The sequence below is a fragment of the Syngnathus scovelli genome, chromosome 3 (genome assembly GCF_024217435.2).
Source record: "Syngnathus scovelli strain Florida chromosome 3, RoL_Ssco_1.2, whole genome shotgun sequence".
NCBI classification, from domain to species: domain Eukaryota; kingdom Metazoa; phylum Chordata; class Actinopteri; order Syngnathiformes; family Syngnathidae; genus Syngnathus; species Syngnathus scovelli.
The window spans coordinates 25,184,383-25,211,417 of record NC_090849.1 but is presented as its reverse complement, the minus strand read 5'-3'; the positions used below and the strand labels follow the sequence as shown (position 1 = coordinate 25,211,417).

At 50.6% G+C, this 27,035-nt stretch overlaps 3 protein-coding genes across 7 annotated transcripts in view; 1 reads left to right on the top strand and 2 right to left on the bottom strand.

Annotated features, from left to right (window-relative positions):
* Window positions 1–237: 237 nt before the first annotated feature.
* lipg (lipase, endothelial) lies at window positions 238–5,139 on the bottom strand. Its single transcript, XM_049762725.2, has 10 exons — window positions 4,752–5,139; window positions 3,722–3,888; window positions 3,465–3,644; window positions 3,053–3,164; window positions 2,721–2,939; window positions 2,366–2,608; window positions 1,639–1,759; window positions 1,329–1,556; window positions 1,147–1,251; window positions 238–991 (listed from the first exon to the last, which is right to left on the bottom strand). Exons 1-10 carry the CDS (start codon window positions 4,819–4,821, stop codon window positions 979–981), a joined length of 1,458 nt encoding a protein of 485 aa, XP_049618682.1. The 5' UTR covers window positions 4,822–5,139; the 3' UTR covers window positions 238–978.
* A 1,944-nt stretch (window positions 5,140–7,083) lies between these two features.
* LOC125993812 (E3 ubiquitin-protein ligase KCMF1) lies at window positions 7,084–11,713 on the top strand. The gene is made up of 7 exons (XM_049762738.2): window positions 7,084–7,309; window positions 8,657–8,824; window positions 9,001–9,140; window positions 9,608–9,709; window positions 9,799–9,982; window positions 10,346–10,652; window positions 10,731–11,713. Exons 1-7 carry the CDS (start codon window positions 7,294–7,296, stop codon window positions 11,050–11,052), a joined length of 1,239 nt encoding a protein of 412 aa, XP_049618695.1. The 5' UTR covers window positions 7,084–7,293; the 3' UTR covers window positions 11,053–11,713.
* Window positions 11,714–12,760: 1,047 nt separating this feature from the next.
* The window catches only part of slc20a2 (solute carrier family 20 member 2), a 28,062-nt gene continuing 13,787 nt past the window's right edge, over window positions 12,761–27,035 (bottom strand). For 3 of the 5 annotated variants that reach the window (XM_049762682.1, XM_049762683.2, XM_049762684.2), the window contains exons 2-10: window positions 26,133–26,653; window positions 25,873–26,013; window positions 25,592–25,677; window positions 24,108–24,204; window positions 23,734–23,853; window positions 22,874–23,104; window positions 22,187–22,817; window positions 21,835–22,020; window positions 12,761–16,572 (exon numbers count right to left, since the gene is read on the bottom strand). In XM_049762682.1, coding sequence (XP_049618639.1) covers window positions 16,302–16,572; window positions 21,835–22,020; window positions 22,187–22,817; window positions 22,874–23,104; window positions 23,734–23,853; window positions 24,108–24,204; window positions 25,592–25,677; window positions 25,873–26,013; window positions 26,133–26,610 — 2,241 coding nt within the window. In that variant the 5' untranslated portion in view covers window positions 26,611–26,653 and the 3' untranslated portion in view covers window positions 12,761–16,301. Of the gene's footprint in view, window positions 16,573–18,357; window positions 18,443–19,154; window positions 19,240–21,834; window positions 22,021–22,186; window positions 22,818–22,873; window positions 23,105–23,733; window positions 23,854–24,107; window positions 24,205–25,591; window positions 25,678–25,872; window positions 26,014–26,132; window positions 26,654–27,035 lie in introns of all 5 variants that reach the window. The other 2 variants (XM_049762687.1, XM_049762686.2) reach the window with 2 other exon arrangements.

The window sequence follows — 27,035 nt, the reverse complement described above, 5'->3', positions numbered from 1 at the left end:
GGCCTTCCTGATGGGCCGGCAGCAGTGCTTATTTGGGTTTCCCAGAGGCTTCCTAGCCTATTTCCAAAACACAACTGTCGGGTGCGTCGAATTGAATGATTGCTGGATCCTTTCCACGGATTGCCGTAGAAATTGACAATAAAGCTGACTTTTTTGACTTTGAAAGCTTCCCAACTTTCAAACGGCTTGCAACCCTAATCGATCTCTCCATCTCAAGAGGAGGCAAACGAATGGAAATGATGGGTGAATTTGTTTTATTTTCAAAAGGTTATTTACATTATGTACATAAAGGCACCCACCCCACAGAAGGTACAGTAACACAAAGCATTGCACAAAGTGGCGGCCGTGTGCAATGACATGGGGATCTCTTCCAAATGTACAGTGTATGGCTAATCTCTCTCACTCAGCAGCAGAAAGGCACACTCGCAATCGGACAATTACTGCGTCCGGGAATCCAGTCGACGACAGACACTATTACGGGATGTGCTACGATAAATAACATTGGTCTTGCAGTGCTTCAATTTTGTTCTCCATAAACTAAAAAAACAAAATGTTTCAAATATACAGTACAGAGACTACAATAGCTGGTGTATTTCCACCCACTGATATTCAAGCTCACATTCCTCTGTAACTCTCTCGAGTGATCTTTTAAGACCGCCCTTGACCTCAGTCCCCCCCCTCCCTCGCTCCCTCGCCCGGCCGGCCGGCCTCTCGGCGAGCGCTGGGAGTTTCCGGGAACCAACCATTGGGGTGAACTTTCAAATGTCCGACACCTCAAACACCTCCCGCTGTGCGTTGGTTGGTTGGTTGGTTGTTATTGTTCCTTCCTTCCTTCCTTCCTTCCTTCCTTCCTTCCTTCCTTCCTTCCTTCCTTCCTTCCTTCCTTTCGAAAAAGTGCTCAGTTAATGCAAAGGCGGCGCTCCTTCGCTTTAGCCGTGTTGGGTCCCCGTGGTCGTGGTGCATCGAGCGGTCAGGGCTTTACATGGGCAGCCTGCGGGTGAAGGAGCGTCCAATCTTTTTACAATCAATATTTGCTCGCAAGTACTGTTTGCAAAATAATAACAAGAATCAAGGCTAGAGAAGCAGAAGCGAAGCTTTCATTCAAAATCTGCTTTTGGCAAAGGCCGGTGCTCATCGGCTTCCTACCGTTTTCTTGGTTTCACTTCCCAGCCATCGCGACACTTGACAAAGGTTAGCGATTGGCCGGGAGAAATGTCCGTTTTCGACGGGTCTTGGGCACAGAAGGTGAACCTGTAAAACAGGACTCCGTTAGCATTTAGCAAACACATTTACCGTCAGGTGTCTTTTCATCCATCGTCACCACTCACTTCTTCTGCGTTTCCCCGGCTTTCACGCGAATCCGTCGGATTTGCAGCACAGGTACGGAAGGCTGGGCGTTCCAGGCCCAGAAGCTCTTCTTGATGTTCTTCCACACGGAATATAAAGACTCGCCGTCACCTTCCCAACTCAGTTGGATCCTCAGCAGGTCGCCGATGTCTTCCTCAGTGAACACCAAGAAGGTGTTGGTCAGGTTCAGGCCGATGGCGTTTTCGTGCCTGCGCCATGAAAAGACAGGAGCGGATTGGACCGGGGCTGCCAGCGAGCAACTTTTTCAAATACGTCCGACGTGGTACTCACACATCGACGAAGATGTCCTCTGTGTCGTTATGCTCTCCGATCAACTTGACGTGGAAGGTCGGGTCCGCGTTGTCCGCCTGCTTTCTGTCAAACACGTGCATCTTCATCTGGTAGTGGTAACCTTGAACATAACAACAACGTTGGCTTAATGATTCATTTGTGAGTCATCACGAGACTTGAGGTTAATTAACAACAACGACAAGCAATAAAGCAGCTGCATGGGGATGCCGAGTCTCAGGATGTTTTGGAGAAAGCTTCCACTCCTTTTAAGCAGCCAAAGGAGGACATAGAAGCTATACTGGTAATACAGAAATCGGCAATGTTGGCAAAAGAAGCAGATGCTAACCTGGCCAGATTAGATTCGAAGCAATGCTGGCCAATAAAGTCAAAGCTAATGTTGCCAAAAGACCAAGTTGAAGCAACGTCAAAGTCGAGTCTTTGCTAGCAAAGCAATTCAAAGCCAAAGCCCAAAAAAAAAAGAGAGGAAAGTTGAGTCATCTCAAAGACAAGTTGAGTCTATGTTAGGAAAAAAAAAAGACATCAAAGCTAAGTTGCAAAAAGAATAGAATGCTTTTTAAAAAGGAGGAGGAAGTGGAAGCAACCCCGGTCCCAGTCAGCGAGAGGCAATCGAGTTCCAACACGGTATCTTCAGCAGGCGGCGACTCCCTCCCTCCCTCCCTCCCTCCCTCCCTCCCTTCCTTCCTTCCTCCCTTCCTCCCTTCCTCACCTCCAAAGGGAGTGTCGGCCCGCGTCTTCAGGTACATTTTGCTGTTGCGTCTCTTGCGCATCTTGCGGGCCTCGTAGCCGATGTTGTTGCAGCGGTTTTTGCGGCAGCTCAGACAGATGCCTTTCTTGAAGCGCTCCGGGTCGGTGCACTGGTAGGCGAAGCTCACGTGCTCCCGGTTCATCAGCGAGTCCACAAACAGGTGCACGGCTCGCTCGTGCTCGCACTTCATCACCTCCATGAAGTCTGGAGCAAAAGGCGGACGGACAGCGTCATTCGAAGCGGCTCCGCCAGGGAGGACGGACCACGTCATTCGAAGCGGCAGGCTCCACCGGGGAGCGGCGCCGCCGCCACTTACTTCCGGCCACGGCCAGCACGTCGCCCAGCGAGCACCCGGGTTGGATTTCGCCTCCGTTGGGGTAGATGTCCACGTCGCCGATGGGCTGTTGGATCCCGATGCTCACTCCTAAGGCTTCCCGCGTGTACGTGTGGAGGACGTCCACAAAGTCGGCGTCGTCGGGAGAAAGGCGCCTCTCCTCCTCCACGCCCTCAAACATCGGCCCCGCCGGGTCCAAACCTAGTGGGAGTGATCGCATCGTCGTACCCGTGACCATGGCAAACGCCGTTCGATATTTACCATCGCGCGAGTCGCTACAGTTGATTGCGGGCTTTAAGAGAGGAGCGACGTACCGGTGATTCTCCCGACGGTTCCGCGCACGTGCGTCCCCGCGTAGCCTGCCACGTGAGCCCCTAAGCTGTAGCCGATGAGGTGCACCTTCTCCAGAGGCAAATTCAGCTCATCCTGTTGAGAGAGAGAGAGGGAGGGAGGGAAAAAAATGACGACATCGGCAGCTGCTACAGGAACAAATGGCGCTGGCCACGCTCGGTTGACCGGGCGGGATAAGGCTTTCTCCCACGCTACGCCGTCCGCCTGGACCATCTGTCTAAGCCCAAGACTCTTTGTCCGGCCGGTCCCATTGCGGCAGCAAAGCAGCAGCCGGTAAAAGCAGACATTTCAGGCAGCCGCTACGGTGGAACCTTCCAGTCCATCAGGCGAGCACATATTTGCCAGATGGGCAATTCGGAGAGCTTCTCCAAGTACCTGAAGCCAGTCCAGCATGGCGGCGATGTCCCGGCCGACGGCATGCGTGTAGTTGACGGCGTCTGGGTACAGCTGCTGGGCCATGGAGATCCAGTCCACCACAAGCACGTTGGCCTCGCTCTCACGCCTCATGACGGCGGCCACCAGCTTTTGCATCCAGCTTTCAAACATGCCACTCATCTAGATGAACAAATAGCTGCCTTTCATCCACCGCCATCCGCTTGTCTCCCACAAGCACGACGAGTATTTCAACGCACCGTCCAGCCGTGGATGATGAAGATGGTCTTGGCCGTGGCGTTGAAGCCGCACCGCTGGAGACATTCCTTGTTACCGGCCTCCAGATAGCAGCCCTTCTGGTCCAGATCCAAACTCTTCCTCATGTTGTACTTGACGGAGACGTCGACGGTCGACAACTCGTCTCCACCTGAGCGGAAGAAGCTCAACGTTAAGACCGGACCTTTTTCGTTTCTCATACAGCGTCTGATTTGGTCAGAGCATCACGTGGAAGTTGGAGGGCCATTTCAAGCATCGGCCCACTGCTCGAGCCGATCATCATGCTCCGTGAGCAGGCTGTCGAGGTTTCCCACCCGTGACTCCAAAGCCACTTGGAATGAATCCTATTTCTTAGAGTTGCTGTCTTCCACACAGCTGCAGGAGCCATATTTTGGGCATAATTACACATCATCATTATGACATGCGCATATCTGCACAACATAATTCCAATGGGAGTGTGCATGATAGAGAAAGACAAAATGAGAAATGAGCGACTCACTATTCAAATACTACATTCAATAAAGGTTGTGCAAATAAGTATTACAGGCCGCTGGGTGATGCCATTTGAAGCTTTTTTCTATATTGGTGTGCTTGACGTTGGACGAATGAACCCGACGGCCCGGCTGCTGGAAACGGGCCATAAAAAAAGAGAAAGTCAGCTCGCTCAAAGTAAAACGTGAGTTCATCTTATTTCCTCTTGTGGTGGATCAAAGGTGGCACACATCTCTCTCTCTCTCTCTCTCTCTCTCTCTCTCTCTCTCTCTCTCTCTCTCTCTCTCTCTCTCTCTCTCTCTTTCTTTCTTTGCGTGAAATGAATCTACTCCCATTTGACTGTGCTCAGCGCACTTGCTCCGTTTTGAAGGAATGATTCAACCTTAACAAAGGCGGAGGAAGGAAACGAGCTGTTGTGACACGCAGCAGCACGCTTACTGTAGCGATATCAAATGCACGCACTTAAATGAATGGAAGCGCGCTTTGCGCAAAAGAAATCCAAAGAAAGCGAAGGCTTCTTACCATTTTGTCCGTGCGTAAAGGCAGCCGCGCACAGCAGAAGAATCCACAGCAAGTGTGTTTTAGAATTCATCTGAAGGAGGATTCTGGATTGTTGTTTTAAAAGTGTCGGTCCGGCGTTTTGGAGTGACAAAAGAAAGAGCACGTAAAGCCGGCCGGCTCTGGTGCGGTTTGCGCGTTCAGTCAGTCAGTCGGTCGGTGGTGCTGGTGGATCGATCGATCGCTCGCTCGCTCGCTCGGTACGTCGCCGCGGTGCTCCCTAACTCACTCGCTCACTTACTCCCTCCCTAAGTCACTCCGGTGCCCCAAAAAATGTATGAACTCACTCACTCACTCATTAGAGTTTTAAATGGTTTCCTCCGGTCCTTCAGTCATCTGATCATGGGCTGATCTGCCGCGCGTCTGATTGGTCAAGCCCCCGTTTGTTTACGTCGGGGGCGTGGCCTAGATTCAAGGAAGCCGTAGTAAAAGAAAAAGAAAACGACGTGCTTCTCACACACACGCACACGCACACACGCACACACACACACACGCACACACACACACACACACACACACACACACACACACACACACACGCACACACACACGCACACGCACACGCACACGCACACGCACACACACACACACACACGCACACACACACACACACACACACACACACACACACACACACACACACACACAACAGGAGCGTGCACCTTCACTGGAATGTCTTCAAAGACTCATGTGGAAGCAAGGGGGGACTGACTGCTGCTGCTGCTGCTGCTGCTGCTGCTGCTGCTGCTGCTGCTGCTGCTGCTGCTGGAGCTTGTGGATGGGATGGGGTGTGCATCCTGGGGCAGCCCCCCCCATGAAAGCGCCCCCCCCCCTCTTCTCCACCACCATCTTGCTCCTTTCTTTGCTTGGCTCTCCGCCAAACCATCAGCTTAGTGCACTTTCAAGTGATGAAGCCCAGAATGGGCACTACAATAACAATAGTACTCTTTGTGTGTGTGTGTGTGTGTGTGTGTGTGTGTAGGCCTCATCAGTCACCAGCCAGGAAGTGTCACCTGCCACCATGGCGGCCCACGCTTCTTAATACAGCCTAATTGTTCATCCAATTTGTAGTGGGCCAAGCGAGGATCCATCCAATCACACTGCCCTGTTTGGAGACATTTCTTGGCTATTCTGAAGCTACGGGCAAAGAAAATGCAAGTAGAATTCCATAGATAAGAATTAGGAGTGCAAAGAAATGGTGGAATCTGTACTAGCAAAAGAAGAAAAAGAAGAAGAAGAAGAAGAAGAAGCTCCGCTGGCAAAATAAGGTGTTGGAACCATGCCGGACTAAAAAAAAAGTACGTTACATAGTAGATGGAGAGACAAACGTGATGCTGGCTGAGAAGAAGTAGAAGTGATGCTGGCAAAGGAACTGGAGTTGTGCTGGCAAAAGAATTACAAAGTAGAGCTGTGAGCAGCCTCGCCCATCATTTTGTCACTTGGCATCATTGCGTGATCATTTTTTGCAAATTTCGAACAAGATGAAACTTTGTTTTTTCTTCTTTCTTTCTTTCTTTCTTTCTTTCTTTCTTTCTTTCTTTCTTTCTTTCTTTCTTTCTTTCTTTCTTTCTTTCTTTCCTTCCAAAAGTCATGTGACCTATTTACGCAAGGCTCAAGTGCAGACGTATTATTAATAGAACTTACAGCTGGCGAAATGATAGCAGAATGAGCACGCTACTGTATCTCTGCAGAAAGTTAACGTGGGGATGAGATGATACAATTTAATACAGCATGACATTCAAAGCACTCCTCACTCTTCATCAAGTTACAACAAATGGAAAAAGCATATGTTTGCTTTCTCCAGATGACACAGGCGTTTGTGGAGATATCCTCTTTCTGTTCTACGTCATGTCACTTATTTGACAACGTCCCACAATGTTCAAAAGAAAAGTCCTTTTGGCTTGCCATGGCCAAGGTGACATAAAAGCTCACAGAGTGACAAGGGCCGGCCGTCTGGCCTGCCGGCCGGGTGGGTGGCCATGTCCACCCTCGATCATCATCTGGCTCTGCCCCTGACAGGCCGTCACAAAAAATGAACGAATCAAAGCGTAATTGAATCGAGACATCATTTAGCACCTTTGTCTCCACTTCCAGGAGAATACGTAGAATCAATCCTATATTATATCGCATGACCTTATTTTAGACGACCGTCCTGGCTGTGTCAGAGCCGTCCATGGCTGTGGTGCCATAGCAAGGACAACACCGCCATCGTGTGTCTGGATGAGCGATGCGCCGAGCGAGCGGTGACACAGCTGGAGGCGGGCGGCGGTACCGAGGAACGGAGGGAGGGGGGAACGGGGGAACGGAGGAACGGAGGGAGGGAGGGAAGGAAGGCAGGCAGGCAGCAAGCAGCGGCAGCGCACCGGATCCTCCATGAGGGAAGAGGCCAGGGACAGCTAGCCAGCCAGCCAGCCAGCCCCGGCTTCTCCTTCTCATCTCTGCCATATTCCTCGTTTCGCTTTTGCGAACCAGGCCCGAGCTAGGGGCCGCTTTTGGGCATCGTAGGATGTCCCGTCATGAAGGTAAGAAAAACGGCGGCGATGGAGCGAGCAAGGACGCTCGCTGGTTTGCTCGGCCGGCCGGCCGGCGTTTGTCACAACGGTGACGGTGACGGCTGCTGAAGCGCTACCGACCGGCTAAGCGAAGCTAATCGAGAATGTACTCGATAGTCGTCGCTGGGGCGATGTTAGCGGCGGCCACGACGTGTCATGTCCAAGCAAGCAAACAAGCAAGCAAGCAAGCAAGCAAGCAAGCAGTCAGCCAGTCAGTCATCACGACAAGTTTGACGGCGGCGATCCGATGCCTGACGTCCGTGTTTCAATGACAATCGGAGCCCCGCACGGCGCTGTCAAATAGGCGGAAGAAGCCCACAGCAACGCAACGCAACGCAACAGAACTGAGCGGAACGTCTTGCTATGGGAAGCTAACGCGCTGTGTGATTAGCATGGCGGCTAATGGAAGCCAGGCTTACCACACTGGGCTGAAGTCGAGCGGGGGAGTGCCGGTTGATTGCCGAGAGCCGGCCGGCCGACCGACCGACCGGCAGACCAGGGGCGATCCTGCCCCTTAAAACTGCCGTCCGTCAGAGCGAATGCGTGACAGACAGACGGACAAATAGTCAGCACAAGCATGTCCTTGCGGCCAACCTTGCCCGGCGTTACTCCTTCGACTCAGCCACCTTAGACTACACGAAGAAGTCGTTTTCGATGAATCCAAAGGCTAAAAGCTGCCTGCCTTAATGCTGCAGGTTGCTTCATCAATTCGGCGGCCCGAAATGAACCCTCTTCTTCCAAGTCATCTGCACAAGTGTCAGCACATGGCACATGTCAACTTTAGTTGCATGATCGCCTTTGTTTCAAACAAATGTCATGATCAGCATGACAACTGTATATTGTCAAATATGTCCATTTTGGAAGCAGCTGTTATTTTCTCAATGCACTTGCAAAAAGGCTAAAAAAGGGGGGGGGGGGGGGAGCAGCCTTGTTAAAAAAACAAAACAAACTTGATGCCTTTAACATGTGGGACACGTGTGTCTGGGCGAGCGCTGTGGCTGACAGCACCTTCTGTGCGGCGGCTCTTCTCCAAGCGTATTTACTGTAGAAAGAAAGAAAGAAAGAAAGAAAGAAAGAAAGAAAGAAAGAAAAGGCGAATAAATAAATAAGTGCACTGCCTCTATTGGGAGAAGGTGTGGCTTAAATATTTGGAGGCCTTTTCATCCCCCACCTTTCGTCTAATGCTTAACAAGACAATTGTATCTACTTTCATCATTGTTATTTTCATTTACCACCCAAATGGACAAGAAAAAACTCTCTGTCTCCGAGTGGAGCACTAAAAGCAAACTCCTCGCCCTGTTTTGCTTCCATGTTCAGGCGTGAGCTGCGATGCGTGTTTGAAGGGCAACTTCCGGGGCCGGCGCTACAAATGTTTAATCTGCTACGACTACGACCTGTGCGCGTCGTGCTACGAGAGCGGCGCCACCACCACCAGACACACCACGGAGCACCCCATGCAGTGTATATTGACGCGGGTCGACTTTGGTGAGTAGCGCACGGCAGTCTGGTTAGGGGCTGGAAGACCTTAAGTCGAACAATGTGTACTAGCTCTTCAACTGGCTTGGCGATTGTTAGATAATCAATACTTGGCTTGAGCTGAAATGCTGCGGTCGGTGGTAACACCTCTGGCCCTCCCTCCCTCCCTCCCTCCCTCCCTCCAGACTTGTATTACGGCGGAGAGGCCTTCTCGGTGGAGCAGCCCCAGGCCTTCACGTGTCCCTACTGTGGCAGAATGGGCTACACGGAGATGTCCCTGCAGGAGCACGTGGCCGCCGAGCACACGGAGACTTCCACAGAAGTGGTACGTCATTCTGGAGAGGCCCAATGTTAGCAGAGTGGCGACGGTCCTCTGAGAAATGTGGATTCGATTTGGAAGGCCAGGTCCGCCCGCCCGCCATCAATGTGCGTCTCACTGAGGCGCTCTTTGGCGACATGTGCTTGTGACTGACCTTCGGGCTATTTACATGAGTAGACCAACATTCATTCGAGTCAGTCATTTTCATCTTCGCACCCTGTTGACGCAATATGCTCAACTCACGACGTGCCGATATTTTGCCATTCACTTCATATCAGTTGCGTGAACTGCACCGGCCACCTGTCACTAAATCATTTGCAGTTATTAACACTTGCAGCTTGGGGATGGGGGGATGGATGGATGGATGCTCGCTGGCTGGCTGGCTGGCTGGCCGGCCGGCTGGCTGGCTGGCCGGCCGGCTGACCGGCCGGATGGCTGGCTCACCTCACTTGGTCTGCTTTGATGTCTTGCAGATCTGCCCCATATGCGCGGCGCTGCCCGGCGGGGACCCCAATCACGTGACGGACGATTTTGCCGCCCACCTTACACTTGAACACAGAGCACCCAGAGATATGATATCCTTCCCCCAAGTATTAGCAGATAAATGAAAGGGAAATGATTTCATTTTTTGATGTCTACCTGCTTCCTCAACTGCGCTCTTCACGACGAGTCGAGCGGCGTGCGGCACGTGAGGCGGATGTTCCATCCCGGGCGCGGACTGGGCGGCCCCCGCGCCCGCAGGTCCAACATGCACTTCACCAGCAACTCAGGCGGGGGGCTCTCCACCAGTCAGAACTCTTCCTCTCAAAGCTCCAATTATAGCCGGGAGGCCATGGACCCCATCGCAGGTGCGTCGCAAAGCAAAGCACCATGTCTGTCGCCGCAGCCAGCCAATTTTAGTCCAGGGCGCGAGGCCGCAATTGACCCTGCAACCGGGCTCCGCCGAATGTGTTGTGGAGCTGCCGCTTCAAGTCATTCCAAACGCAGGAGAGGAGCAGGGAGACAGACCTTCCTTCCTTCCTTCCTTGCTTGCTTGCTTCCTTCCTTCCTTCCTTCCTTCCTTCCTTCCTTCCTTCCTTCCTTCCTTCCTTCCTCTGCTTTTGTCAGAAACCTCAGCACAGATATTTGATAGCCATCAAACAAGTCTGCATTTTTTCTGGATTCCCCTGACTTCCAGTACAATTGAAGAAAATGTTTCGGGTTCCCCGCAGAGCTATTATCGCAGCTGTCGGGCGTGCGGCGCTCGACGGGCGGCCAGCTCAGCTCGGGTCCGTCGGCCTCGCAGCTGCAGCAGCTCCAGATGCAGCTCCAGCTCGAGCGGCAGCAGGCGCAGGCGGCGCGGCAGCAACTGGAGACGGCGCGCAACGCCACGCGCGGCGGCGGCGGGCGCGCCAACGCCATCCTCAATGCCAACTCAGCCGCTGCCAACAACCCCAACTTGAGCGCCAACAGCAACGGCGGGCTTTCGGAGAGCCCCGCCCAGCACACGGCGCACAGCTCACACTTTCTACTCAGCAGGTGAGTTGCTTTCAAGCAATTGTGAGGTGTCGCAGAACCCTCACTCATTTCATTCCCCCCCACTCGTGCTCTCGGCAGGCTGAGCGAAGCACGCGCGTCCGAGGCGGAGCGTCAAGCGTGCGAGGCGCAATGGGCGGACAGAAGCTTGTTTGTGACGGAGCTGCTGCTGTCCACGCTTCTGGCGGACCACCACCAAATGGACGACGCCGCCGCCACTGCCGCCGCCGACCACCACCACCGTCGTTGCCGTCCCGGGTCACTGCGAAACTTGGTCGACTTCCAGTCCATGGGCTGCGTGGAGGTGATGACGCTGGACGTGGCGCTGGAGAACCTCAACCTCAAAGAGAGCAATCCCGCCGCCACTCCTGCCAAGAAAGAGCCCCCCTCTCCGTCCCTTTGATGGAGCAAAAAGACTGCAAAACCCCCCCCCCCCTTTTTTTTTTTACTCTGATTTTGTCATTTCAGCCCCCCCCCCCCCCCCACGTCCGTGCGTACGTGAAATACGAGTTAGACGAGTGAATGTGACAAAGAAATATATAAATCTATTATTAAAAAAAAAAAAGCAAAACAAATCTATATGAAAGCTGATAATCATTTAACTCACACGCTGGCCATGAAAGGTGCCCCCCCCCCAAAAAAAAAAAAAACCCAACCACCTACTGTTACAAGCTAATACGCATGTTCAAGCTTCATGTGCACACACTCTGATTGACAGCCGCACCTGTGTCCCATCTTCTTGTATCACGTGGCTTTCCAATGACTGGACACACTACAAAACTTTTTATGAAACAACCATTCACTTGGACCTTTTTTTTTCCTTTTTTGCCGTGTGCGGTCTGCACGCCTCGTAAATGCAAAGAGGACCACAAAGAAAGTGAAGCGGGGAAAAAAATCCTGTATGCTCTTTTATTTTTTTTTTCCCAGCCAACTTTTCTCCTCGCTCCAATGGAAGTGTGTCACGCCTCACGAAGAAGACGTGCAATGTATGAACTTGCGGGCTCAGTCGACCTTTCGGTGTGGACCACAATAAACTTGTTTTGGATGGAAATCAACTAACAAAATACTGGACTGGACTCCTCTGTGTGTGTGTGTGTGTGTGTATATAGTTCAGTATGCAAGTGTAAGATAAAGCGTATAAATGAGAGGTTGTGAGTGTATAGTCCCGATTTGCATTTAGAAGTCCCAGGGCAGTGTCCTGAAACTTAAACTGAGGACTCAATTTCCCAGAAGCCTTTGTGACACAAATGAATCTTATCTAAGCAAAGTGGTGGATAACACGAAGAAAATAACTCAAAGTTGGGAGTGCATTAAAAAAGAGGAAGATGCCTAAGAGAATAAAAACTGCAAAGTAAAGGTGTTACATATGACTATATATCATGTTGAATTTCCCATGCAATTTGTCTTCAAGCGACATTCAACTGCGTTGCAAGCTTCGTTTCATGAATAATCCAGGAAAGCAGATTTCAAAGTAAAATTATGTATCAGTGGCAGAATAATTCATTAATTGATTGATTGATTAGATTTTTTTTTTTTTACAGACCTGCTTTGTCGTCACTCAAACGTTTTCCATTTAAAGCAAGATGCCTGAGCGCTCATCATAGTAACTTCTGTGTCACAGATCGGATGGAAATGGAGCAGGATGACCAAGTGCAGCTTGGACCAGCTTGGTCGATTGAAGAACGCAAACTAACAGACTCGGCAACTGACATGACTTAACAAAACCTAACAACGTGACTGACCAAAAAGACAGGGTGACCTTATGTGACCAATGACCAAAAAGACATCATGACATGAACACACAACAATGATCCGACGGGGAGTGAGGGAGGGAGGGAGGGGCAGACCGGACTTATATACACGACAGGTAACAAGAGGCAGGTGGGAATCATCAAACTGATCATAGGCACACAGGAGGGGAGGGGAGGGGCGAGCACACAGGAAGGGAGGGGCGAGCACACAGGAAGGGAGGGGCGAGCACACAGCACACAGAAACCAAGACAACCGACACTTAGCGGAACAGCTGGGGCTAAGGCGTGACATTCTGTGCAATAATAAGGGCACAAAATATAAGAAGTCACGATAGAAGAAAAAAACACAACACAATGAACTGTAACTGTTCTTTGTAATTTTAATTCCCATAATTTAGTTTAAATGCAAGCATTGTTTTTCCTCACTAAAATCTTAAATAAAGACATTACAGTACGACAGAAGCAAATCAGAGTAAGATTTTGTTGAAGCAGGCTACAGTTTTTTTTCCCCCCCGTTTGTTTGTTTGTTTGTTTGTTAGTTAAATCCACACATTAGACGCAAGGCGGCGAGCGAACAGGAAATAGCGCGAAACATTCAAAAGACGACACAGAGCTGGAAAAGGCCGCAGGCCAGGCGAAGCCAGGCGAGGGAGGACAGGGACTATCACGTTCTACCACATTATGCACGTACGTCAATCACACTCAAATTGGCAGCTCCACTCACGCGCACCGGGGGGGAGCTACACGGCAACGAGCGACAACGACAATTTCGTGCAGGCAAATTGATGTTTCGAAAATGATGCCACAATCCGTCCCGACGAGGTCAACCGAATGTGATCGCAATGGAGAAATGTCGCCTTCTACCGACAATCACATGAGGTGACCGCTATTTCGTACCGAGCAAAGGAAATCCCTTGCGAGAGTTAGTTGCTATTATTTGACGTAGTCAATGAACACTCGGCCCGTGGCGTAGACAAAAAAAAAACAAAAAAAGAAACAGAAAATATCCTTGAAAAATCCACAAGCATTGATTGATGCCTCAAACCCCCCAAAATTCACGAGCGAATAAACACGTTAAGGTGACACAAAGCAAATACATTTGAATGATTACATTTCATGAAAAAGATCCCAAAATCCAGAAGCCATTCAAAATGTGGGAAGGTAAGCAAGCCACTGTCATTTGATGAGCAAAAAAAAAAAAAAAAAAAAGACAAATGGTCCAAAATATCAAAATCTTAACAATTTGCATTTTGAACTGTTGTAACGATTTGTTTGCACTAAAATGTCCTTTCGAACATGATGTGTACAACATTTGAAAGTTTTACAATGATGAGTGTTGTATGAACAATTAAATGGATGTATAAACGTAGTATGTCAAAAACATCTTGAAAACAAAGGCAAGTGCGTTTCATTCCGAGTGTTCGCTGTACCATCGCAAATATGGTAAATATTCAATGCTTAGCTTCTTTATCTTTAGCAGCCATTAGTTGTATTTAACGCACACTGCTTGCTACCAGAGGTCGGTGTTGACCGTCACTTGCGCCGTGCCGTGCCGTACCGTACCGTACCGTACCGTACCGTACCGTACGTGCGTCCCTTTTGACTTTGGAAACAAATGGCAAACTACAAAATGGTGGTGGGAGTTAGCAACAAAAGAGGAGGGGATTTCTTGCATGTCATTACACATCAGCCCACGTTGCTTGCTGCCTGACAATGGTCCTCTTACAAATGCTAACCAATTCCGACCACGCGTCTTTGACAATTCACTCTGTTTCCATTATTGCTGTATTTGAGCACCCCGTCCCGTCCCGTCCCTCTCTCTCTCACACACACACACACACACACACAGTCCAGTTAAACTTTAACCCACATTGTGTAACTTTTACACTTGTGTCGCCATTGCTGTAATTTCAGACCCCCCACGCATGCACGCGCACGCGCACACAAATGAGTAACCACCCCCAGTAAAATATTGTGTCCGCTGTCCTGTTTCCTTTTCCTTTTCGGCCAAAGGGCTACACGGCTAATGCTAGCAAGAGGGCCACGGGCGGGCCTGGCCTATTTCCCCAATCAGGAGGGAAGCAAAATTACAAAGTATGTCGTCATCCACAACATCAAGCACGGGAGGTTCCATTTCAAACTATCGGCAGCTTGTCCCCAGTTAAAATATTGTAGAAAAATATATCGTTTTGATGAAAGCTCTCTAGTTAAACTCTTTTCGTCGTAGCGTTCAAGTGACGTGGGGACGTTCTAGCGCCGCGGCGGCTACAAAAATAACACACAAACATTTCTTTTCTCTCTCTCACGAGACACTTGTGGTTTGTGTGAAAACGCTTGTTGGCATTGTGAGGCAAGTTGACTTCTTTTTTTTTTCCCCAGTTATGATATGGATCCCAACAAAGAGTGTTAGGGCCAAACTGACAAAAGAGAAACTCAAGTTTGCGATACGCTTGAACGCTTTACAAGAGTAAAGTCGTACATTTTCGATTGTATGAAAGTTGTCGTACAAGTCACACTTTACTGTATGCAATGTTGTATTGGATTACAACAAAAAAATTAAAAAAAATCGAACTTTGTTTTCATGTCTGGCCCTAATACCCGTTGGGAGTTTACAATGTAAACACCGCAGTCAGTACGCAATGATTGAGCAGAAAGGAACAAACGTGTTACGAAAGGCAAATGGCCACCACAAAAGCATAGATTTGTTCTTAGGAAAAGAAAGAAAAACAAAACGAAGACCACAAGCAAGTTGATTTCGTTCAGATCAATACAAACAAATTAAGATCAATGCTTTTGTTCATCTCCAGGTCGGTCACACGACCCAGTTAAAAAGCTGGTGATGATCAGTACTGGTGACATTTTGCGAGGAGTCACGCAGCAGGTTTGGAGGATAAGATAAAGTAAGCTCTGCATATTCAGATTCAGATGAATAATAACAACAACACGATATGACACATTGAGGCATCTCGTTGTCGCGCGAGACCCAACCAAAAAAACAAGGCAGTTATGAGCATTTTTGTAGTGTTTTGGCTTCTCGTTGCACCTTACACCTTTTGAAAAGTCGTCATGCCGATTCAAACAGTTGCCTTTGGCACGGTGAATCCCGAAAGAATCGCCTTTCTTTCTTTCTTTCTTTCTTTCTTTCTTTCTTTCTTTCTTTCTTTCTTTCTTTCTTGCTTTCTTGCTTTCTTTCTTTCTTTCTCAAATACAGCCGCCTTCCAACTAACTAGCAGCTCATAGGTCCTCTTCTTTTGATTCGATTGGCGGTTAGCAACAGTCTCAGCGATGCTCTACTGACACCTATTGTGCTTTCCTGGTATTACACCAAGGAGCAACTCGTCTCTCGTTTCCAATCGATGGCTTTCTCATCAAAATAGCATGATGAAACATACTCTGAATATGATGAAAAGGTGCCGAGAAGAACCCATTTCCTGACAGTTCCAAAAAAATACGACAAAACATGATCTTCCTCCCACTCGCACCCTCAAACTCCTGAAGGTCAGTATTTACAGTACAGATTTACGGTATAGTACATCCATTAAAAATGCATACAAACAGACACGCGTACACACACACACGCACACAAATCAACTCTGTAGTGAATCATGTTTTTTTTTTTTTTTTTTGTATGGTATCATGATCAAAAATCAAGAAGCACAGAAAGTCCCAAATTCTGATCAGCCCTCCATCATCACATTTTCCACTTGGCTAACGTGAGATGAGTTGGTTGAGCACACCAAATCTTGCATATTGATATGAATAATATATACAGTTGGAGTAATAATTGCTTGCACAGCATTTTTTGAGCTGTATGTACAGTATTGTAGATTTTGAACCACCCACCCAACCAACCAACCACCCAACCAACCAACCTTCCTCACAGCCTTTTCTTCTGCTTCCTTTACTTCCAGCAAGCCAGCAACTCTTTGGCTTTCCTCTCGGACTCGCTTGTCTTCCTTGCTCCTCCTCCTCCTCCTCTACGGTGGCGGCGGCGGCGGCGCTCTCCATCACACGTAGGGCAGGATGCCGTACACAAAGACGGCCATGACGGCCGCGCTGAACAGGCCGGCCACGGGAACGGTGACGAACCACGCCAGGAAGATATTCCTGAAGAGGCGCCAGTCCACTGCCTTCCTGGAGCGGATCCAGCCCACGGCCACCACCGAGCCCACCTGCGGGCGGCAAAATGCCGTCAGCGCTCACGCTACGGAAAGCCAAACGATGCCACACAGAGCTGCAGGCTGATTAGGGGATTTGATTTCATGACTGTACGTGCTGCGAGGAAAATTTGAAACATTGCCTGCCTGCCTGCCTGCCTGCCTTCCTTCCAATGGCTGGCTACCCCAGGATTGCCGTCATTGTGCCTTTCAGTGTTGAAATCGCTCAACTCATTCTGAACCAGTTTAAAGTGGAAGCCTGCTTACTGCAAAAATATTCAGTCAAAGTCAAATAAGATATTCTAATTGTCAATGTAACGAGACACTAAAACGTAATCATGAGAACAATAAAATACTATCCCATATTTGGCCCAAAATGAACATCTATTCAAATCATTTATCAAGCGCATGTATTTTCAACACTAAATTGGTCTTTAACATTCAAACAATATACATACGTCATTCAAAAAGGATTCTATTGAAAGAAAAGTACAAAAGCAGCCTGCAGCCTGCATCCAAATTTCATCCATGCTGGTTAGTTTGAGCATGCTGGTTAAATAAATCGTCACGTTATAAAACTTGCGGAAGTCTGAAATCAGCACTTGCATCAAATTCAATGGTTTTTTTTTGACTTTTTTCTTCTTCTTCTTCATTTGACTTTTAACAACAGCAAGCAACTCATGTCAGACTTCCACCGAGACAACCTCCACTCACCTTTCTCTTCTGCCGGAGTCTAATTTACAATGGTCACGTGACCAGAAGGTGCAATGCCCGCAGGCCGGCGGCGGCAAGGAGGACGTGTCCGCTGGCACGCGCGCCGTTTGCCTTTTAGATCTATGCGTGCTGACGCAATCGCCGAGGGAGGCCAAACTAGATTTTGGTTTGATTTGATATCAAAGGACGCGGCGGCGGCAGCGGCGGCGGCGGCTTGGATGAAGCGTCAACTTGACGTGACCTTTGTGCCATTGCCGGCCTGCAGTCATTGCACATTGTCACGGGAGGCAGGGAGGGAGGGAGACAGGGAGGGAGGCAGGGAGGGAGGGAGGCAGGCAGGGAGGGAGGGAGCGGCTCCGGGCCTCTGGTCAATCCGGGCCACCTGGGGAACGGCCTCTCAAGCTGTCAACACTGCAACTATTCTTAAATCTTGTCTAATTGGATGGTGAATCAAGCTATGTATCTAAGTTCAGTCTGACAACTTGAGGGGGTTCCCCGGACACCATCGTTCAATCAATCAATCAATCAATCAATCAAATCACAGACTCTAAACCTGACAAGAGTGAAGCATTTTGCCATAAGTGTGGATTAAGGAGTGATACGGACGGGAATGTTAATGTGAGGGAGGTGATGATGTTGATGAATCAACATATTAGTGCTCAATTAAATACCAGTTTTGACATTTGTGCAGCACCCCCCCCCCCCAAAAAAAAACGTATTTTAACCGTAATTCAATTTGATTATGGTTTGATTTGATTAACGATGGTCAAAGTACAACTTTTATGTTTATTAAAGAAATGCCTTCAAATTCAAATCAGTTTGGGTTACACCCCTAATCATCAGTGCTGTTTTTGTTGAGTTTTTTGCTCCATACAAAATAGCTGATTATTAGCAGTTTGCTTCTGCATGTTTATCATCACAGTATTTTCTTTCTATCCACGCCAATGGGTTAAGTTGTCTGCCATTTTGAGGAAAAACTGCACAAAGGACCAAAACCGCAACTCTGGAGCTGTGATTGGCGACTGTCATCTATGCGTGACGCCGAGCTCTGTTAAAGCGCGGCTTCGTGACCAAAGGCTGAGATACCTTGCAGTGGGTGGAGCTTATTGGGATGCCCACATTTGATGCAACAAGCACTGTTAGTGCACTCATTACTTCAATGCAAAATCCGCTGTGAAGACAGATGAGGACACAGAGAGAGGGAGAGAGAGAGAGCGAGAGAGAGACAGAGAGAGACAGAGAGAGAGAGAGGGGGGGGGAGACAAACATGGAGAGAGATGGGAGAGGTAAAAAAAAAGTGGAAAACAAGTTGTGACAGGTGGGCTATGCAAAGAGAAGGGAGGGGGGAGGTCTTTTGGTGATGGCGGGGGAGGGAGGGATGGAGGGAGGGAGGAGGGTCTGCTTGGCAGCCAACAACAGGAAGGTGGAGGGCCCACACGCCAAACCATGCCAGTGCTGACAAGGAAAAATGCCAAAAGAGGAATGAGACAGGATGCGACACCATGCTGTTTGGGTAGGGGGCGGGTGGCGGGGGACAGGGGACTGGGGGGGGGCTGTCCCGTATGCTCTGCTCTGGATCTGACATTCCTGTAAAGAGGCGGAGGAGAGGGCCAGCCCGCCCGCCCGCCCGCCCGCCCGCACGCACGTACATCTGTAAGGGGCTACCAGAAGTCCAGCTGCACACAACATTTTAGGGGATTGTTTTAGAATGGTTCCACTAAAAAGCCCAAATAGTGCACATTTGAGCCTAATGACCCAGGAAGAAGTGTATGCGTGCGAGCGAGCGAGCGAGCGAGCCCTCCTCACCCTTGGACAAATCCTGCAGAAGGACAAAGGCTTGAGTTGAGGGGCCAGCGAGGAGGGGGCCCACTGGATTGCCATACCTTGCAGTGTGTGGTACTGACAGGGATTCCGATATTGGAAGCCAACACGACTGTGAGTGCGGACGCCAGTTCAATAGTGAATCCACTGTGAAGGGGGGAGAGACAAGGAGGAGCAAAGAAACATTTTTCATTGGAATGCCCGCAGCGTGTGAGGGAGGGGAGGGGCCGGGCCGGGCCGCCCGTGGCACCGTCTGACCATATTCCAAAAGCGCGCTTAATACAGCCAGTCACGCAACTGCCATTTGAAATATGCTCAACACGCACTCTCTCTCTCTCTCTCTCTCTCACACACACACACACACACACACACACGCTAACAAAAGACATGATTATGTTAGCACAAGTGGGATTTGTGTGTTTGGCTATTATTCACAATATAGCAGCATTTTGGCAATAATCAGCCTCATTGATATTCATTGATTCTCAAAAAGAAGAAAAATGTCATTTCCTTTTTTTGACTTGAGGCTATTTATATAAAACCAAAATGTCTTTGTGGCAACTGTGTTTGGGAGCCTGAAAAAGTTCAAATTTGAAAACTGCTCAATTCCAATTTCTTCAGTTAATTGGAGCCAAAGTAAGCGTGAATGTACATACTACGTATGTTTGTGTCTTGTGATTGTCTGGCAAGCGACGCAGAGTGTACCCCACCCCTCACCGGCCCAAAGTCAGCTGGTACAGACACCAATTTCCCCAGGCCGGCTGCAACTCCGGTGAGGAGAAGTGCTCCTCCGCAAAATGGAGGAATGGGGAATAGTAAGCAGTGAAAGTATTTTCTGAATGTAGCTCTTTTGCAAGGTCAAACAACAATTTGATTTCTTTTGAGAGGTCCAAAACCATTGAAAGTCCCTCGACTTTCATGAAGCGGTACTTTCTTCTTTGAGCGGCAACACTTGCTGACAACGAAGAAAAGAAATGATGAAACCCTTGCAATGTGCATCTGCAGTGTCCAAAGCGCATAATAGAGGCACAACCAGTCAAGCACATGAACACTCTGGCCTAAGCCTAACCCGGCCCGGGGGATCGGCTCGGGGGCCCGGCTCGGGGGCCCGGCTCGGGGGCCCGGCTCGGGGGCCCGGCCCGGCCCGGGGGCTCGGCCCGGGGGCTCGGCCCGGCCCGGCTCCCACACAGCGTGGCATAGAAACAGACAGCGCCTTTACAGCACGGGACCAGAGCAAATTTGTCTTTGCGCGCTGGCAACATGCTGTGACAGTGATGGAAAGGGCAAGATTGGGAAAGAAAAGGAAGGAAGGAAGGAAGGAAGGTGCCAACGAGAGAGGAAAACCACGAGACCGTGAGAATGACTCACAGATGATGTGGGAAGGAACCACATTTCGAGGTGAGAGACCAGCAAACTAAAGCCAGACAAAGCCATGAGGACTGCCGGAGGAACATTAAGCACAGATTTAAGAGCTTCACTGGACGGACGGAACGAAGCGCAAAAGGACGAGTCGGCCCGGCGACCCTCGTCCGGTACGTGGACCCCAGCCAGCGTCCCTACTGTGGCGACCCCCTCCCTCCTCCACTGGTACACTTCACTTCACACGCAAGGCCAAAGTACTGCCCGCAGCCCCTCGCGATGCTCCCACACATGCAAAAATGCACATGCCGAGGGAGGGAGGGAGGGAGGGAGGGAGGGAGGGAGGGAGGGAGGGAGGGAGGGAGGGAGGGAGGGAGAAGCCTTCAACATTCACGACCCGTGCTCACAAAATGAACGGACTTATTCATGACATCTTAAAATGGACCGCAGAAGAACGCTTTCCATTCCAAGAAGAAATGAAGTTGCAGAAAAGAAGCTGAATGTCAAAATTGATATGCGAGTCTTGAAACGTGACCACGCCAACTTGGTGTTCAAGCAAGCTAAAAAAACGCTCTCGCAGAAAAACAATGTTGCCCTTTCCTGTTTACAAGAAACCTTTGAGCGGAATTAGCAGCATTTTCCAAAAGCTTTGCCTCCATTGCAGGTGAGCTGGAACTTATTCCAAGTGAGCGAGTGGCAAGGTACACCCCCGTCCGGACTGTTTAGCCAGCCACAACACATGAATTTAGACCCGAACCCAACAAAGGCTTTTAAAAGGCCAAGCCAGTATGGATCAGGAGCCCGGGCCGCAGGAACACACGCTCAAGGACTGCCGCATTCTGATACTACGTTTATTCATCATTATCACATAACAAGTGAAAAAACTCAACCTCTATCTGAAGGCCAAAGTAATCTTCCGGCCATCAGAGTCCATTGACAAACGAGCGCAGCTTCATTAGTAAACCTTTGGAAATGCGCTCGCTCGCTCGCTCACTCGCTCTGTCATCCTACTGCCGCGCTTCCATCGGAATTCCTTTGCAGCCGCGGCTATTGGTGTGGATTTACGTGAAGCTGAATTCAACTTGGTCATTCAACTTAGACTTTGACAGTCGGTTGACTTGGGAATCGATTGCAACGCCGGCCACAATTGACTCTCCACGTACGTATAATCCAATACGTGCCCGGAGTTTTATTCCTGCAGCGGTGATGAAGCGCAAATCTATGCACTAATCACTGGCTTCAAATGACAGGAAGAGGAAGTACTTTGCCATAAAGCAAAGCTAGCGTGGCAGTATGAAAATACAGTATAAACATATCCAATAAAAAGATTGTCACGTGGATACGGCCACACTTGCCCTTGCGCGTTCTCTCTCTCTCTCTCACCTGGAGGGCGTGATGGGAGTCAGGTCCTTCCCCATGGTTTGGATGACCCGGCGGCCCCACACCCACAGGCCGGCGCAGATGCCCACGCCGCCGTAGAACAGCAACCAGATGGGGGTGGCGGCGTCCTGCATGACACCGCCCTGGTCGTAGATCATCCACAGCGCCACCAGCGGTCCGATGGCATTGCTGCGCAGGAGGGAGGAGCGGCTTAGACCTTTGCCGCCGCCGCCGCGTCGGCTCGTGCGCTCTTTCCCAACCGCTGCGCTCGGCTCGGCTCGGCTCGACCAAGGTCGGGAAAGGGCGCACGGACGATTCACGCAACAGTCACGCCCGCCGTCGACATAATCGTCACCTGACGTCGTTGCCTCCGTGGGCGAAAGAGCCGAAACAGGCGGTGAGAATCTGCAGGAAATGGAAAAGCAGAAAGACCTCCGACTTCTCCTTCTCCTCGTGATCCTCCAGGTCGTCCAGGGGCACGGGGGCCGAGCCCCCTTCTTCCTCGGCCCCCTTGAGCTCGGTAGCCAGCTTCATCTCCACGCCGCCCTCTTCCGCCTCGATCTCCGCCTCGGCCACGGCGTTGCAGTACGACGAGTAGCTGTCGTAGCGGATGCGCTTCTTGGAGTAGGAGACGCTGTTGCTGCGGCCCTCGCCCACCAGCTTCTCGCTGTCGTCGCGCGACTCGGTGCGCATGAGCGGCTGCACGGGCATGCCGCAGATGGCCGCCGTGTAGCAGGTGTAGCTGTTGTTGCGCCGCAAGAGGCGGTAGTTGTTGTCGGGAGCGGCGGCGGCGGCGGCACCGCCGGGGCGCTCGTTGTCGTCCGCTCGGCCCAGGTGGATTTTGTGCAGCAGGTCTTTATACAGACCCGAGTCGTTGTGCACCGTGTGGTACACTTGGCCGTCGCTGCGCATGTGGCCGTCGAAGCTAAAGCTGCCGTTGGAGACGGGCGACTTCAGGCAGCCGTTGGTCATGGAGTGCGTGCGGCCTGCGTGATCAAACGGCAATTTATTACGGAGATGACAAGTCGCCAAAAGGTCGTACCGTAAACTCGGCTATTTGGCACGACGGCGCCTCCGTTGGTCAGGTTGCCGAGCTCGCTGTTGGAGGTGCGCGCGTTCCTCTCGCTGCCGCCGGTGAGCGGCAGCACGGCCTCATCTGTGCCCTTGGCCCCGGGCAGCTCCTTGAAGACGGGGGTCTCCTCCTCCTCCTCGGGGATCTTGTCCAGGCTCTCGTCAGAGATCCTGGACAAAGCCTGCTCTTTCTTTAGACGACCTGCAGAACGATTGGAACCGTATCACAATTTGGAAAACTCATTGCTGCTGGGGGGGGGGGGGAACAACAACAACGGTACGGTCCAGTCCACGAGTTCAGCCGCCGGCTGGGTGAAAGGCAACTCGTTGAAAAAGAACAGTGGATCCAAACACAACCTGTAGCCATTCCCTAATTCATTTTAGACACGGCGGACGGAGTAATGACCCGACTGACTGTAATCCTTGCAGGCATCCATCCATCCATCCATCCATCCATCCATCCATCCAGCTCACAATGTGTTAGTTAAAGGCCAGTGGTGAATTGTGAGCTTGGAGGAAATTCCGCTCATTATAGGTGCGTCTTCATAAATGACGACAAGATGGGAATGTCACTCGCTCAATTACAAATAGTATACAGCAGGGGGCAGTCAGCCAGCAAGTTCAGTACACGATGCAGCCTGTTTTGCATCCATCCATCCATCCATCCATCCATCCATCCATCCATCCATCCATCCATCAATCCATCCATCCATCCATCCATCCATCCATCCATCCATCCATCCATCCATCCATCCATCCATCCATCCATCCATCCATCCAAGCGCTTTTGCGAGGGAGGCTTCGCCAAGACGGCGGCTTCCGTACACCTACTTGCTATTTTCCTCCTCATCCAGGGACACACGAAGATCCAAACGAGAGCCGCGCAGACCAGCGATCCTGCCAAGGTGATGAGAAAGATGGCCCACACCGGCAGCATCTCGATCCCCAGCACTGCAAGCAATCAGCGTACGCCGCAGTCACCAGGTAAGAACATTTTTTGGGGGTATTCAATGTTTTGCCAGGTAAGCCAATTGAGAACACTTTCTCATTTACAATGGCGAACATTGCGCCGACATACGTACGACGCTCTTCATCTATCGGTATTTTGATCGCACCCGCAGCTGGAATTTGGAGCCAGCCCATTACAGCGGCAGCCACGTGATAATCGGATGCTACGTTGGTGTGAGACTAGGCGGCCATCTTACGTGGCGCTCCGGTGTACATGATGGAGAAGGTGTTGATTCCAATGGTGGTGGCGTAAAAGAGGGGCAGCGCTCGCAGGCCGTTGGGGACGGGATCTTCCTGAAAAGAGAAAGAGCGCATCAAATTTTAGGATTAGAAGGTATGAGTTGCGCCATCTTGATTCTTATCGGAAGGAATGTGAAGGTAACGTGACTTGGGCGGGCAGTCGCACGCCGCAGCGCAGCGCAGCGCAGCGCAGCGCAGCGCAGCGCAGCACGCACGGTGGGATTTCTACTCGGACATAGTCCCGTGGGAAACTGCGAACAGGCAACAAGCAAAAGAATGAGGGTCTCCTGTATATACGTCTCAGCACGTGACAGTCGCTTTGTTGCGAAAGCCACACCATGCGCTCAAGGGGAAACCGCTACGCACACTTTAACTTGAGGGGGAAAAATTGCAGACAAAAGCAGTTATTTGCTGCCATCTTGTGGCACAAATAGGCTATTACAAAACAATTGGTCATTGATTTTTGCCTCTGCGCTTATCTGCTGCTTCCCTGGATCGTTCATCGTCTCAGCGGCACGACGCTAAATGTACGCCCTTAAGCGCTACTGTCGTCCACGTACAATGAAACCAAATCAATTATTCCATGGAGATACAACCCGTCATGATATATACAGAGAGATCAGAGCGACGATCGCCGTCGGCATCGTCGTGGCAACAAGAGCGGAATCCCCGCGGGCGCCCGCCTCTGCTGACTCAGATCCGCGTCTCCCATGTCAGACTTGTTTAGCAAATAGTTGTCTGATAGGGCTTGCCGGTTGAATTCTTTTAGCCGCCTGCTATTGTTGAATAACAGAGCTGCTGTTCTGTTGGTCAGCTGTCACATGTCGTATATTCCATTTCTGCAGTTCAGTCCGCATTCGTGCCCAAACAAAGTTGCAAGCAAATAGTAAGGGAGCTCAACTAGTCCTGCCAACATCCATCCATCCATCCATCCATCCATCCATCCATCCATCCATCCATCCATCCATCCATCCATCCATCCATCCATCCATCCATCCATCCATCCATCCATCCATCCATCCATCCATCCATCCATCCATCCATCCATCCATCCATCCATCCATCCATCCATCCATCCATCCATCCATCCATCCATCCATCCATCCATCCATCCATCCATCCATCCATCCATCCATCCATCCATCCATCCATCCATCCATCCATCCATCCATCCATCCATCCATCCATCCATCCATCCATCCATCCATCCATCCATCCATCCATCCATCCATCCATCCATCCATCCATCCAGCCAGCCAGCCAGCCAGCCAGCCAGCCAGCCAGCCAGCCAGCCAGCCAGCCAGCCAGCCAGCCAGCCAGCCAGCCAGCCAGCCAGCCAGCCAGCCAGCCAGCCAGCCAGCCAGCCAGCCAGCCAGCCATCCATCCATCCATCCATCCATCCATCCATCCATCCATCCAGCCATCCATCCAACCAACCAACCTTGTTGAGAATGGTGTTCCTGATGAGAAGGAAGAGGACTCCAGACATGAGTCCGGACAGCAAGGGGGAGATGAACCACGACGACACTGCACGCAACAACAGTCAGACACGCACAAAAGGACTCAATTGCTTTTGACTCGTCTTTCTTCTGTTCAGCTCATTCTGCATGTTCCCCACGCCTCATGGGGGGTGTGAGGGGGTGTAACTCTAGCAACCCGCTTGGCTAGTCATCAATGGAAAAAAAGTTTCACAACAGCTAAGCTAACAATTGGGAGTTTTACCAATCTTCACCAGCTGCATCCACTGGACGCCCTTGGTGCCTATGGCGACCATGGAGAAGCCGATGGTGGCGCCGACGATGCAGTGGGTTCCGGAAATGGGCAGTTTGAGGAAGGAGGCGATGAGCTGCCACACTGCCGAGCCTGCGAGGGAGGAGCGCACCGCACCGCACCGCAGCGCACCGCAGCGCACCGCAAAGGTGACAAAGAGCAAACGGCGGCTGCGGTCCCGACGGCTCACGCAAATTTCCCAGGTAACTCACCGACCATGGCGCTGACCTCGCCCGCCATGAGCACGGGCACCGTTTCGTTGTACAGGTTGACGTCGATGATGCCCTTGCGGATGGTCTCGCCCACCTTGGCCCCCAGCAGCATGGAGCCCAGCGTCTCGAAAATGGAGGCCAGGATGCAGGCCTGCTTCAGCGTGACCACGCCGGAGCCCACGGCCGTGCCGAACGAGTTGGCCACGTCGTTGGCGCCCACCGAAAAGGCCAAAATGAAGGCGATGATGAAGCCGAAAATGACCATCCACAGATAGGAATCCAGATCCATTTTGATGCGCCCGTCCGTCACTCGCTCCACCAGATCAGATTCGAAGAAAAGCCAGCTGATTGATGCAGGCTGAGAAAGCCAAAGGGGACCCGGCGGGCCCGCTCCTTTTCTGCGCTCAGCTGTTAACGGAGCTTTTGGAGGCGAGTCCAAAGATCGGAGGAGACTAGTGATGGTGGCTGCAGAGAGCATTCCATGCTTTCATGGGAGACACTCTGTCCGCACCTTCCCTCACCTGCGAGGGAAAGAAAGGAGGAGAGACAGGGATTAGAGAAACTTGCTTTTGTTTCTTACTTTCTATTTGGTGGGAATGGCTTTAGTGCTAGTTTCTTTCAATACGTATCGTATACGGCACAGGCGTCAAACTCAAGGCCCAAGTTGTGCATCGAATTCGTGTCTTTACTAGAAATGCAAATTGTCTTCACTTTTAATATCTTTTAGATATTTGACCAGTTTTTACCCATCTGATTTGAAAAGGAGTTCTTTGTCACTTTGTTTTGTAGCTTTTACTGTATACAATATGAGGTGCTCATACATTGATTTGGGCCCTGCCTCCGAAAGAAGATATGACTACAATGCGGCCCGCGAAAAAAAACTCTTTGACACCCCTGCCTGGT